We start from the raw sequence: 13,770 nt of genomic DNA, 5'->3' as shown, positions 1-13,770 counted from the left end.
TGTAGTACAGAGGTTATTCAAGGAAAATGAAAGAAGGCAAGGCTTGGATGTGTAGTCAAGGGCCTTGTAATGGTTAATTTTATGTGTCTACATGGCTGGGCCATGGGCTGTCTAGTTAGTTGGCCAAACATCATTGTGGGTGTGTTTTGGATGAGATTAACATTTGAATGGCTAGACTGAATAAAGCAGGTTGCCCTCCCCAAGGTGGGTGGGCCTCATCAAATAAGTTGAAGACCTGAATGGAATAAAAAGGTTGACCTTCCCTTGAGTAAGAAGGAACCCTCTTGCCTGACTAGTGAGTCGGGACATTGGTCTTTTCCGGCCTTTGGACTCAAACTAAAACACTGGCTCTTCTTGGATCTCGAGCCTGCTGGCTCTTCCGCAAACTGCCGGCTTCTGCGCATGGGCCAGGAAGTTTCAATCGCACTGTACGTGCGCGCCCACACGTGGTATTTTGTGGAAGAGCCACACTCAAGGGGCCAAAGAGCCGCATGTGGCTCTCGAGCTGCAGTTTGCTGACCACGGGACTAGAACATACACAGTGGCCTATCCAGGTTCTCAGGCCTTTAAACTGAGACTGCAACTACACCATTGACTCTCTCCAGCTTGCCAACCTTAGATCTGAGGACTTCACAAGCCTTCAAAGTAGTGTGAACCGATTTCTTGTAATAAATCTCATTCTCTCTCTATATACATCCTGTTTCCCTGGAGAACCCTAACACAGGCCTAGATTTCCCTTTCTGAGTAAAAAAAAATCTACTTGGAAGTTCTTGGAAGAAATTGTGTACTTTTGGTTTGGATTTAATTGCTAAAGGTCAAAGCGTTCTGCTGTGGAAACTTGCTTGTAATTGAGTAATTTTGGAAAAAGAATCTTTTAGTTGGATGGAATTTCCCTTGCCGAACGTGCTAATGGCTTTGGACATTTGAGGCAGCATCTCTGCTTCTTTGGAGCTGTGAGTGAGTGCAGAAGCCTGAAGACGCCTTGGGAGGTTTCCTCTCTGTTCTCTGGAGAGGGCGGTCAAGCCTGGCACCCTTTTGGTGATGTTATTACATGAACAAACGCTTTCATGAAACATTTAAACATCATTTTTTAAAAAACCAGGCTACCTCTGTTTTACTGTGGTCCTGCTAAGTCCCAAAATTACAGTCTTTGAGAACTGGAGGGAATCATGGAAATGATGTAGTCAAAATTTTTCCAAATTGTGTTCCATGGAACATATATTCCTAAATGTTCGTAGGTGGACCTTGAAAAAAGGGATTCTATGATCAAGTTGGTTTGAGAAGGGCAGCACACACTCTCCCTTTTGGAGAATCCAAATGCACGTTAATAAAGTTTGAGCCCGGCCAGCGTGGCTCAGTGGTTGAGTGTCAACCTGTGAACCAGGAGGTCATGGTTCAATTCCCGGCCAGGGCTCATGCCCCGGTTTCAGGCTGGATCCCCAGTGGGGGGCGTGCAGGAGGCAGCTGGTCAATGATTCTCTCTCATCATTGATATTACTATCTCACTCTCCCTCTTCCTTCCTCTCTGAAATCAACAAAAATATATTAAAAAAATAAAATAAAGAATAGAGTTTGAGACACCTCTTTGAGGTGGAGACATCAAGTAGGCAGTGGGAAGGTGGGTCTGGATTTCAGGGACAAGGTTGGAGTTGGATACATAGGTTTGCAATTTAACATGTTTAAAACCATGAGAGCAGATGAGATTTCTCAGGAGAGAGTTTAGAAGAAATAAGAGTATGTGAGGTCTGGAGGTGCCGTAGCTCGCAGGTGACTGTGAGGGGAGGACCTGAGGATGGACCCAAGACTCGGAAGATGGCATTGCTGAGCCAAGTGACCAAGAGAAGCCAGGATACTGTTGGCCATAACTCAAGCCACTAAAGCTGACTTTACCATTGTACTTTTCAGCTACAATGCCAGTAAATTCTTTTTTAAGTTTTTATGTCATATCTCATGGAAAGAGTTCCAACTACTAGGACATTTCCCAATCTCTTTTGCACACTTATCTCCGTCTCCTCCTAGCCTCTGTTTCCCCATCCGCTTACCTGTCATGGAGGAGAATCAGCTGAAGCTAAAATGTCACCCCCACCTCGAGGTGCAAAGGGAAAGCACGACTTGCCCCAGCCAGTGTCTGTTGTCAACATTTCAGGCATGAGTGGAGGAATCAGTTAAGAACTGGTTAATATGGTTAAGGATTTTATTTTTACTTTTGGGTTGTTGGCAACCAACCAAAACCGACTCTGGCTAATTTAAGCCAAAGGGGGACTCTATCGGATGATTCACTAGGCTGCCCCACAACATCAGAGACAGAGCTGAGCAAGCTGCACAATGGACTAGAGAAGGGAGGAGCCAGAGTCGCCCGGGGGAGCCTCCCTGGGCTCTCACCAGATCCCTCTCTGGGCCCTTTCCAAATGGTGCGACTACCAGGCGCTCTCGGTGTTCAACCTGGAGATGACCAGGATAGAGAATAGACTTGAGGGGCGACAGGGTAAGGCGAGGAGGGAGAGAAGGCAAAGGCCTTTGGCCCAGGTTCCTGCGGGTGCACTCTGCCTATCTGAGAGGCTTGGGGACTGGCCAGGAAGGGTCTGCTGTAACCTCTGAGGAAGGAGCCACCCCGGGGCCTCTCCAGGCTGCCTGCGGCCTAGAGGTGATGACGAATAACCTCTGCGTCCAGCCGCCGTGGCTCAGGGGTCGAGCATCGACCTACGAACCAGGTCACGGTTCGATTCCCAGTCAGGACCTATGCCCCGGTTGCGGGCTTGATCCCTAGTGTGGGGTGTGCAGGAGGCAGTCGGTCAATGACTTCCTCTCATCATTGATGTTTCTCTCTCTCTCCTCCCTCTCCCTTCCTCTATGAAATCAATAAAAAAGAAAATTAAAAATAAATAAAAAGAGTAACCTCTGTGGGCTTCAGTGCTCGTAAGGCCCAGTGAGTGCACCTGGGGAAAGGCTTCCTTCAGTGCTTTTGGTTTTCAGGCCTCACGCTGTCCCAGATTCTGCCCAGGTTGGTCTCTCTATCTTCACTCTATATTTTTTTCCCTTAGCGTGTGCTTTCAGCCTTAGGAAACCTCCCTTTCACTCTACTTTCTCTTCTCCTCAAAGTTCCCACCCGCTATAGCCTGAGTGTTCATCCCCACCCCCCAACTCATATGTTGAAAATGAACCCCCCATGTGATGGTAATAGGAGGTGGGGGCCTTTGGTAGGTGTTAGGTCAGGAGGGTGGAGCCGTTATGAGTGGGATTAATGACCTTATAGAAGAGGCTCCAGAGAGATCGCTTGCCCCTTCTGTCATGTGGGGTTATAGTGAAAAGATGGCTGTGAAGTGGGCTCCCACCAGACACCAGATCTGCTGGTACCTTGACCTTGGACTTCCAGGCTCCCGAACTGTGAGAGACAAATTTCTGTTATTTCTAAGCCACCCAGTCTGTGGTATTTTTTATAGCAGTCAGAACAGACTAAGACACCACCCTTTAAAAAAAAGATTCTTATTTTAAAAATAATCTTTATTATTAAAGAATGATTCAGTCCTGGCCAGGTAGCTCAGTTGGTTAGAGTGTAGTCCTGATATGCCAAGGTTTCAGGTTCTATGAATGCACAAATAAGTGGAACCACAAATTGGTGTTTCTCTAAAAAATCAATTAAAAAATTTTTTTTAAAAGTATTCAAATAGTACCAAAGATTTTTCAATGCAGTCTTTTCCCTGTGCTACTTCTTATCTCTTGCCAGAAGCAATTACTATCAGTGTGCTGTGTATCTTTCCAGATGTAAATAGCCTATGTTTATGTCTCTATATCAAACCCAGGCTATTTTATTTGTAAACACAGAAGAGCAGATCATACACACTGTTCAGTACCTTTCATTTTCTGCTCAGTGATGTGTTGCTCATATCAAAACACATCTGTCTCACTCTGGCCAGTGGGCTCAATGGTTAGAGTGTTGACCTGTGGACTGAAGCGTCCCGGGTTCAATTTAGGTCAAGGGCATCTACCTGGGCTGTAGGTTCATTCCCGATTGGGGTGGGTAAAGTTGGCAACCAATTGATGTCTCTCTCACATTGATGTTTCTCTTTCTCTCTCTCTCTCTCTCTCTCTCTCCATATCCCTTCCTTCCTTCCTTCCTTCCACTCTCTAAAAAATCAATAGGAAAAATATCCTCCGGGGAAGATTAATAAAAACAAACAAACAAAAAAACACTCCTGTTTTATTCTTTTTTATGGCTGTGTAGTATTCCACTCCGAGGCCCCCACTAATGGGCAGGCTTTTGCAAATACAAATGATACTGCAGTGAACACCTTTGCAAAGGGCAACAGATATTAGAATCTGATTCAATAAACCAAGTAAAATTAGGCTTTTATTTTTGTTGTTATTGTTAATGCTCATGCAAAATTCAAATCTTGCGTGAATTTTGGGACACCCTTTACATGTGACTTCAGGCACCTAAGTAAGCACATCTGTCAGAAACAGCAGTGCTTTCTTTTTTTTTTTTTATTGTTTAAAGTATTACATATGTCTCCTTTTTCCTTGATTGACCCACCCCTCACAACAGTGCTTTCTTTTCCAAGAGTTACCAAAGCTTTGTTCTTCCAGTTTTCACCAGACTTCCCAGGCATTGCCCACATTGACTGCCTCCTCTTGTTTGTTTGTTTTTTTGTTAATCCTCACTTGACGATATTTTTCCATTGATTTTTAGGGAGAGTGGAAGAGAGAGGGAAAGACAGAGAGAAACATCAATGTGAGAGAAACACATCAATTGGTTGCCTCCTGAACGAGCCCTGACCAGGGCCTGGACTGAGGAGGAAACTGCAACCTAAATACGTGCCCTTGACCAGAATCGAACCCGGGACCCTTTGGTCTGAAGGCTGACGCTCTATCCACTGAGCCAACTCGGCTAGGGTGACTGCCTCCTCTTTCTGTCTATTCTCTAAATATCTATAATATGGTTTCTATCCGCTGACAGACTCAGAGGCTACCAATGATCTTAACGTTTCACCTCTGACTTTTCCATAGACTTTGACCCTCACTACTTATCCTGTCTTGAAACTCCTTTTTGCCTGGCTGTTTTGGTGAAGATAATCTTTGTCCTCCTCTTTCTCTAATCATGCTTCTCCTGTGTCCTTTACTTGCCTTTCAAAAGTCCCATTTGACTGGAGCTTGAGAGAGTGGAACCTGCTGGGCCAGCCCTTTCAGCTCCTGGCTAGCCCACACAGGCTTCCGCCTGGACCCCAGAGGAGTGTAAGGTTTTGATCAATGTCCAAGTCCAAACTCTCCTCAGGGCTCCAGTCTTTCATTAAAAAAAAAACATTTATAAAAAAAAAAAAAAAAAAAAAAAAAAGGTGCTAGTCCGGCCAGTGTGGCTCAATGGTTGAGCATCAATCTATGAAGTAGGAGGCCTTGGTTAGATTCCCAGTCAGGGCACATGCCCAATCTCCCGTAGTGGGCATGCAGGAGGTAGCCGATCGATGATGTTTCTCTCATCGATGTTTCTCTCTATCCCTCTCTCTTTCTCTCTCTCTCTCTCTAAAAATCAAGAAAGGAAAAAGAAAATTAAAACTACTCCAAACATCTTTTCCTTCAACCCTCAGGCCAGTTAACTTTTACCCTAGACTTCCCTCTTTCGGTCAGAATTCTGGAATTCTTCCTAGGTTCACAATCTGGTAGGCGTGCTTGACACCCCTTTCCCTCGTTCACTTTCCATCAGTTCCGACTACGCTTTGGGGTTCCATGCGTGAATTTTGATCCCCTTTGTTAGACTGTATGTTTTTAAGGGGCACAGCTTTGTCTTACCTAGCTCCCTGCGGCCTGCCGCACAGCTCAGCTCATAAACAGATGCACCAAATAAGGTTATGGAACCTTCTGCCTGGTGCCTCAGGCCTGTCTACATCTTGCAACTGTCACCTGGCTGAGACACTGTCACTATAAATAAGCAGTTTCTGTTTCAGGTACGGCTTGCCCTTGATATTGACACTCCATCTCTTACCCCACCCAAGCCTCACACGACGAAACGGGAATTAGAGTTGGTATTCAAATCTTTGGCCGCAGTACAGAGAGGCAACCCTATAAACACTGAGCCATCGATGTGAGCTGCTTTTATTTCCTCGAAGTTGTTCGACGTGGTAGCTGCTGTCATTCCACTTGCTGGGGAATTCTTGAAGAGATTTTGCTTGTTTTTCCATGCGCTTCTCTCTGTGGTTTCTTTGTTTCTTTTTGTGATCAAGTTCCAGATGGCTCAGCAGTGCCCTCAAAATGAATATTTTGACAGATTGCTGAATGCTTGCAAACCGTGTCACCTTCGGTGTTCTAATACCCCTCCTCTCATATGTCAGCGTTATTGTAATACAGGTAAGTACTACTGCTTGAACAGTTATTTGTTGGTGTGAAATATTCTTTCTATACTAAGTGTTTATTCAAAGAATAAACATTACAGGGAAGGTGGTGAGATTTTCTGAATCCAAAAAGAGAAAGGTAATGAGGTCGTTATTTAAATGCCAACAGGAATAATTATTCAGAGCTGAACTCAACTTGATGCGGCACTGTTAGCAACCCAGTAGTTTACCAGCTCTTCTAATTAAGTGCTATTTAGAATTGGAAAGTCAATGCTGATGAATTAGGGGAATTGGATAGCAAATAATCTTTACTTGATGTAGATGTTATTGGTTCATTCTCTCTCTCTGACATCTCTTTTAACTCAGTGAAAGGAACAAATGCCATTCTCTGGACCTGTTTGGGCCTGAGCTTGCTGCTGTCTTTGACAGTTTTCGTGTTGATGATCTTGCTAAGGAAGATGAACTCTGAACCATCAAAGGACAAATTTAAGAGCACAGGTTAGTTTGGTGGCCAATCTTAGAAATCTGTTTCCCAGGGGTGGCTTTTGCGAGTTTCAGTTCCTCTTTTTTTTTTTTTTAACACTGAAGATTTCATTAGGTTGGAGCCCTTTTGAGTGTGTCAGAGGACAGATACGTGAAACGCACTTCTCTCCTGTGTTTGCACCTTCTTTGCAGGGGTCCTACAGTGTCAGCCTCCTCCCATGTTCTTTCCTTGAAAATCACTCTTTTGAATTACCGAGGCTTTCTTGGGAAACGTCCATCTTTTTGATCAAAGTTCACACATTGACTAAATGTCACCGCTAGCCAGGTCTGCTACGATCAGGAAAGGTATATTCGGCATGATCCGTGGCCACATTTTTAATACAAATATGTGTTATTTGCTTGGGTGAATATTTTACTGCTGAAAAATGTTAGAACTGCATAACCAGTTGCTCCTGGGTTATATAAGCAATCATCTCAAAGATTAGCATCTTTTTAATCAGTAGAGAACCAGTCCCAGAGGACTGAATGTTCCAGAGAAGTGATTGTTCCTTAACACCCTCAAGGTCTGAAGGGCTTCTTAAGATAAAACTACTTCTGCGGCACCTTTGCTTACTATCTGATTCCCAAACACTCTGCAGCCCCTGCCCTATTTCTTTCTGCATTTTTGTGCACAATCTGCAAAACATCCACCTTATTCACTTTCCTGTGCAGGAAGGAAAGGTAAATGGTTGTCCTATATAATTTACTCATTTTTATTTTTGTTTTGCTTGGAATTTGAGGAACAGGTCGGGAAAGATGTCTAAGTCTGATGTTTTGGAAGGTGGAGTTATACTGTGGAAGGTTGGGGAAATAGTAAAACATCTTCACAGGCATATGGTGGGGGCATAATGGAGGCTCCTTCCTTATGTCATCATGGAGAGTTATTCAAATTTTTTAATCTGACACAAAACGTGAAAAGAGAAGCATCTTTACTTTGAATTCTAATGTGTGACTATAGGCTGATTTTGGTGTGCTGTAACATATGGTAATTTGTGTAAAATAAGATCTAGATAAGGGCCAGTCTAGATTTGTATGTCAAATCACTTGATTTTTAAAAATACTTTTATTTTTTTAATTCAAGAGCGAGAGTGAGCGAGAGAGTGAGAGACATTGATATAAGAGAGAAACATCTATTGCTTGCCTCCCACACACCGGGAACTGAACCTGCCACCTCTTGATGCACAGACAAGACTCCTACCACCTGAGCTGCACCGGCCAGGGCAATCACTTGATTTTAAAATGTGAGTCAACATAAGCAAACACGTAAAAACCCTCTGTGCCCTACAGCATGTCTTTGAGCCTCTTGTGTCCTGTGGCCTGTTAGTTCCTGGCTTCTAGTGTAGGACATACTCATTGGTTTTGTAGGGGAAGATCTGTCTGGCACGGCTTTCAGCCTGAGGTGTACTGCTAAGACTGTCACAACCGCACGTCCTGGGAAGTTCAGGTTAACTTTTCTGTTTCTGTGTAATCAGGATCGCCTCTCCAGAACAAGGTGAATGCTGACCTGGATGATAGAAAAGCTAGCAGGACCGGTGAGGAAATTCTTTCCAGAAGCCTGGAGTACACAGTAGAAGACTGTACCTGTGAAGACTGTGTCAAGAGCCAACCAAAGGTCGATTCTGACCATTTCTTTCCACTCCCAGCAATGGAGGAAGGCGCAACCATCCTTGTCACCACGAAAACGAACGACTACTGCAGGGGCCTGCTAGCTGCTGAGAGTCTCACAAGGATGGAGAAATCCATTTCCACCAGATAATTAACCATTTGGAGTGATGCAGAGCTACTTTGAAAATGTTTTGTCAGAGGAAAGGATGGGGTATCAGGTGTCTTTAGGATGATTGTTATCAGTGGCCGATAGAGCTTTCTGTCCTCTAATTCTAGAAAATCATTATGTTTGATATATTTCTCTACCTTACTGTTGGGAGCTTAACTGTGGAAACTTCATTGGTTTCAATGATTAAATTCTTGACTCACTGAAAAAAAGGACTGCAATGTGTAGATCCCATGGTGACGCCTTTCTGTGGCTGGACCACTTCCCTCCTATACATGCACATACGCACTTCAGAACAATTGAATTTTCCTCTTTATGGTTAAAGGCAAGCAAGGTTATTTTGTGTACTTCTGTAGGTGGGAGAAGCCTAGAGTCAGCCGTGCTAATTCAGTGTGCAATGACCGTGTGAGATTCCAGCCTACCGGAGGCCTCAGGCATTATTATAATCATATAAATACGGATCGAATTACAAACGGCGATTAAAGTTTACCAGGTATAATTTTCAGACCCAAATGCGGGTTAATAATGATCGCTACCACTTACATCGTTACTAATGTGCAGGGACTGTTCTAAGTGCTTTACCTGTACTAACTTATGTAATGCATACAATAAACTACAAGGTGGGTGGGCCACCATCATCTCCATTTTACAGATTATGACAGAAACTAAGGCAGAGCAAAGTAACATAGCCAGTAAATGGCAAAGCCATGATTTAAACCCAGACATCTTGATCTTTTTCTTTTTTTTTCTCTTCACATCAACTTAGTTCCATTTCTGAGTTCCCCATCTGTTTGGGTTACAGTCTTAGTTATTATAGGGCTGTGATGGCGAACCTTTTGAGCTCGGCGTGTCAGCATTTTGAAAAACCCTAACTTAACTCTGGTGCCGTGTCACATATAGAAATGTTTTGATATCTGCAACCATAGTAAAACACAGACTTATATTTTTGATATTTATTTTATATATTTAAATGCCATTTAACAAAGAAAAATCAACCAAAAAAATGAGTTCGCGTGTCTCCTCTGACACACGTGCCATAGGTTCGCCATCACTGCTATAGGGGGAGGGTTCCTCTTCTGGGTTGTGCAAAGCTCCTCATGGAAAGGCTATGCAACAGATGCTGCGCTGTGATAATCGATTGACTTTGATCATTAAGATGCCCATTGGTGCCACAGCATAGATCTTCAAGGTCTTGGGGCTTTGAGGCTTTTGTGTCAGGATGGGGATATGGGGAACTTTGGTGGGATCTTTTTATCCATTTGGGGCCCATCATGGCTCCATTTCAGGCCCTCGAGGGCCACAGGAGACAAAACAGTATAGTGGTTAAGGCACTGGCTCTTAGAGCCCGACTGACTGGGTTTGAATCCTGGCTCTGTTAGTAGAAGGTGATGCCTTGGGTGACTATAAGGAAGTTACTTAACTACTCTGTTACACAAACACACACATTTTCCCCCCCATAAAAGTATCTGGTTCATAATAAGCAATTTGGTTCGTTACACTGCTATGATTTTTATTAGTTCCTTTGAGGTTGAGTCTCTCTGAGGGCAGCACACACTCCTTTACTATTACATTGCTCCTAGCTGCTCCTTATCCCCTCACACCCAGTATAACCTGCTCAATGAATTTAGATTTTTCAAAAGTTGATGTTAGGCTTTTGATTCCTGGTCTTTCAGGACCAGGCTGAAGTCTCAGGAAGAAGGAATTATAACACTTGGAGGGGATGGTTGGTGGTAGAAAACATTAAGCACACACTACAATTTCCGTAACATATCCTGCATCAGGTGATGTGAAGGTGCAGGGTGCGATGAGAAAGTATGACACAGCATCCTCGTCACAGCTCCATGAAACAGGTATGAGATGGTCTACCAAAGGTTACAAGGGGTAGGCAGACCTAAGCTAGGTTTCCTAGGGGAGGATGCAGACACACCCACTCTTTCACTAGAATAACAAAGGAGCAACTGCCAAGTATAATTTTGAAAATGGAAAGCAACCCCACCGAGCAAACACACAGTATTTTCAACTACAGTTGAAATATATTAGTTTCAAATATACAACGTAGTGATTAGACAGTCAGATAACTGACAAAGGGATTACCCCGACTAGTACCCATCTGACAACTATTTTCATTTTTAAATTCTCCCTACACATGGCTGTATTTTGACAAAATTATCATCATGGTGTGTACGGACCATTTTGCATGGGGCTTTTTTAAACTTAATGTCTTATCAGTGGCCTTTCCCACTTTCTCATAATCTTTATAATTAATTTTCAATTACTGCAGAGATTCCTGATGAGGTGGGCCATAATTGTTTCAGCTACTCTACTGTAGTTAGGCTTTGGTGCTTTCCACTTTTTCACTATTATAACAATATATTTTTATTGATTTCAGAGAGGAAGGGAGAGGGAGAGATAGAAACATCAATGATGAGAGAGAATCACCCATCAGCTGCCTTCTGCATGCCCCCCACTGGAGATTGAACCTGCAACTTGGGCATGTGCCCTTGGCTGGAAGTGAACCCGGGACCCTTCAGTCCACAGGCTAATGCTCTATCCAGTGAACCAAACTGGATAGGACAACTTTTTCACTATTACAAAAAAACTAGAGGCCCAATGCATGAAAATTCGTGCAAGAGTAAGCCTTCCTTCCCCTGGCTGCTGGCACGAGCTTCCCTCCGGCCCTGGCTTCGTCAGGACATCAGGTCAAATTAGCATATTATCCTTTTATTATTATAGATGCTCCTGAGCATCATTCTCCAAAGAGCTCTTGAACTCTGCTGAGTCCAAAAGTAAATTCCCAGGGGCCAGAGATTAAGTTTTGAGAGGCAATGTAGCAGAAAGGCCATGCTGGAATTCTGGCTCCTTTTTCCAGTGGGGCGTGGTCCGCAACTCAGTGTTTTCAACTGTGTTTCAAGGCATATTTGTGGATCAATCCTCTTAGTCAGCATTTAAAAATAAAGGTAGGCTCTTCCTTCCAGGAGCATGCCTCTGTCTTTCCCTTTTCCCTCCTCCACTCCCTCCCTGAGGGGGGGAAAAAAAAGGAAAGTACATGAGAATACATTAAGTCCAGAATTGTTGGGTTAATTACTTAAATGCATGTGTGTATTGAGTTGTGATGAAAAAGGTACTCTTTTACTCTGGGTTGCAGGCAAACACGTTGAGCAAATGCTCCTTTAATATTTCTTGGTCCCCTAACCCCTACCTGGAAGATGGGGCAGTAAAATGGATTCTTAAGATTGTTGTGAGCATGTGTTCACCCATGATGATCTATTTTCATCTCCACTGCCACCATGTTAGCCCTAGGCACTATTATCTCTTGCTGGACAATTGCAATGCCCCCCACCCCTCAACCAGCTGCCCCCTCTCTACCGTCCTGCTACAATTCATTCTCAAACCCTAAGAATAATCATTTAAAAACCTAATTCAGACTGTATCATTCCTCTGCTTAAATTCTTACAATGGTTTTCTATTCCCTTACCTACCGTGAGTGAAAAAGGGGCCACATGCCAACCTGACTAACTCAGGGAAGGCCTGTGTGGCAGCCTTGCAAACTCAGAGATCTAAAGTAACCACAAGTGATGGTCTGAAATTAAAACTTTAAATTAAAAAGCAGTTTAGCCGTGGCTGGTTTGGCTCAGTGGGTAGAGCGTTGGCCTGCGGACTGAAAGGTCCCAGTTTTGATTCTGGTCAAGGGCACATGCCTGGGTTGCAGGTTCAATCCCCAGTAGGGGATGTGCAGGAGGCTGCTAATCAATGACTCTCTCTTATCATTGATGTTTCTCTCTCTCTCTCCCTTCCTCTCTGAAATTAATAAAATTACATATTTTAAAAAAGCAGTTTATGGTGGGTAGTCATGTCCTAGGTTGGTATCTTCCCTGACAGAGATCAACTTTGATCTTAACTGAGCTTATTTAGTCTTTTTAAAAAATTCTTTAAAGAATTACATGTCTCCTTCCTCCTTCCCTCCCCCCATCCCCCATTCCTACCCCTCAGGACAAGCTCCCACCGCCCAGTGTTTGTGTCTATTAGTTATGCTAATATGCATGCATACAAGTCCTTTGGTTGATCTCTTACCCCTCCCCCGCTTCCCAGCCTTCTCTCTGAGGTTGGAGGGTCTGTTCAGTGCTTCTATGTCTCTGGATCTATTTTGTTCATCAGTTTATGTTGATCATTATATCCCACATATGAGTGAGATCATGTGATATTTATCTTTCTCCAACTGGCTTATTTCGCTTAGCATAATGCTCTCCAGCATCCATGCTGTTGCAAATGGTAAAAGTTCCTTCTTTTTTTATGGCAGTGTAGTATTCCATTGTGTAGCTGTACCATTTTTTTTAATCCACTCATCTGCTGATGGACACTTAGGCTATTTACAAATCTTAGCTATTATAAATTTGCTGCTATGAACATAGGGGTGCATATGTCCTTTCTGATTGGGATTTCTGGTTTCTTGGGAAATACTCCCAGAAGTGGGATTTCTGGGTTGAGTGGGAGTTCCATTTTTAATTTTTTTTGCATATAGATAACACACCTTTGGAATGTCACCAGTAACTTGTACCTTCCCTTTTCCAGAACCCTTAGGGCACAATCAATGTGCAAATTCCCTCAATGTTACTGTTATCCTTAATTGTTAACTGTGAACTATCCTATACCCACCTGTGTAAAAGAAGCATGTGTCTATCATTTTACTTTTTTTCCAATCCCAGAGGTTTCCCGCTTTGCTTTCTACCACTTCCCTAATCTATCACCAATGGATTTCACATAACCCACTTACTCTCCTCCTTTGATGGTAATTTATAAAATTAGGTGAAAAACTGCCATTTTCCGGAGCATTATCTCAATACGTTGAGATTCTGCTTCGCAGCAGTTGTTGACAGTTTGGCTCAACTAAACTCTAAAGATACTTTACAGGTTTGAATGTTTCTTATGCTAACACTACTTAAGAGTTAGGTTGAAAAGTCCAAACTCCTTACAATGGCTTGCAAGGCTCTCCACCCAACTCTTTTTTATTTTTAAATTTTATTGTTGAAAGTGTTACATAAGTCCCCCGTTCCCTGCTACCCCCGCCCCCATCATCTCCATTAACCCCACCACCCCCAACCTCTGCCCCAGGCACTCACCTCCCCACTGTCCCTATCCGTGGATTATGCACATACGCAC

At 43.4% G+C, this 13,770-nt stretch overlaps 1 protein-coding gene and 1 long non-coding RNA gene across 3 annotated transcripts in view; one reads left to right on the top strand and one right to left on the bottom strand.

Annotated features, from left to right (window-relative positions):
* LOC102764321 overlaps positions 1–2,254 on the bottom strand; it is a 19,893-nt gene extending 17,639 nt beyond the window's left edge. Inside the window, exon 1 of the long non-coding RNA XR_436311.2 lies at positions 2,043–2,254. This is a non-coding gene — a long non-coding RNA (uncharacterized LOC102764321). The remainder of the gene's footprint in view (positions 1–2,042) is intronic.
* A 72-nt stretch (positions 2,255–2,326) lies between these two features.
* Positions 2,327–13,770, top strand: part of LOC102763755 (sorting nexin-29) — a 440,536-nt gene continuing 429,092 nt past the window's right edge. Inside the window, exons 1-4 of one of the 2 annotated variants that reach the window (XM_006776276.2) lie at positions 2,327–2,485; positions 5,937–6,336; positions 6,687–6,818; positions 8,315–9,240. In XM_006776276.2, the coding sequence (XP_006776339.1) occupies positions 6,219–6,336; positions 6,687–6,818; positions 8,315–8,598 (534 nt within the window). In that variant the 5' untranslated portion in view covers positions 2,327–2,485; positions 5,937–6,218 and the 3' untranslated portion in view covers positions 8,599–9,240. Of the gene's footprint in view, positions 2,486–5,936; positions 6,337–6,686; positions 6,819–8,314; positions 9,241–13,770 lie in introns of those variants that run through there. The other variant, XM_015572131.1, reaches the window with a different exon arrangement.

The sequence above is a fragment of the Myotis davidii genome, unplaced genomic scaffold (assembly GCF_000327345.1).
Source record: "Myotis davidii unplaced genomic scaffold, ASM32734v1 scaffold209, whole genome shotgun sequence".
Classification (NCBI taxonomy): Eukaryota; Metazoa; Chordata; class Mammalia; order Chiroptera; family Vespertilionidae; genus Myotis; species Myotis davidii.
Note: the sequence above shows the minus strand (reverse complement) of the source record. Positions and strands in the feature narration are given on the sequence as shown.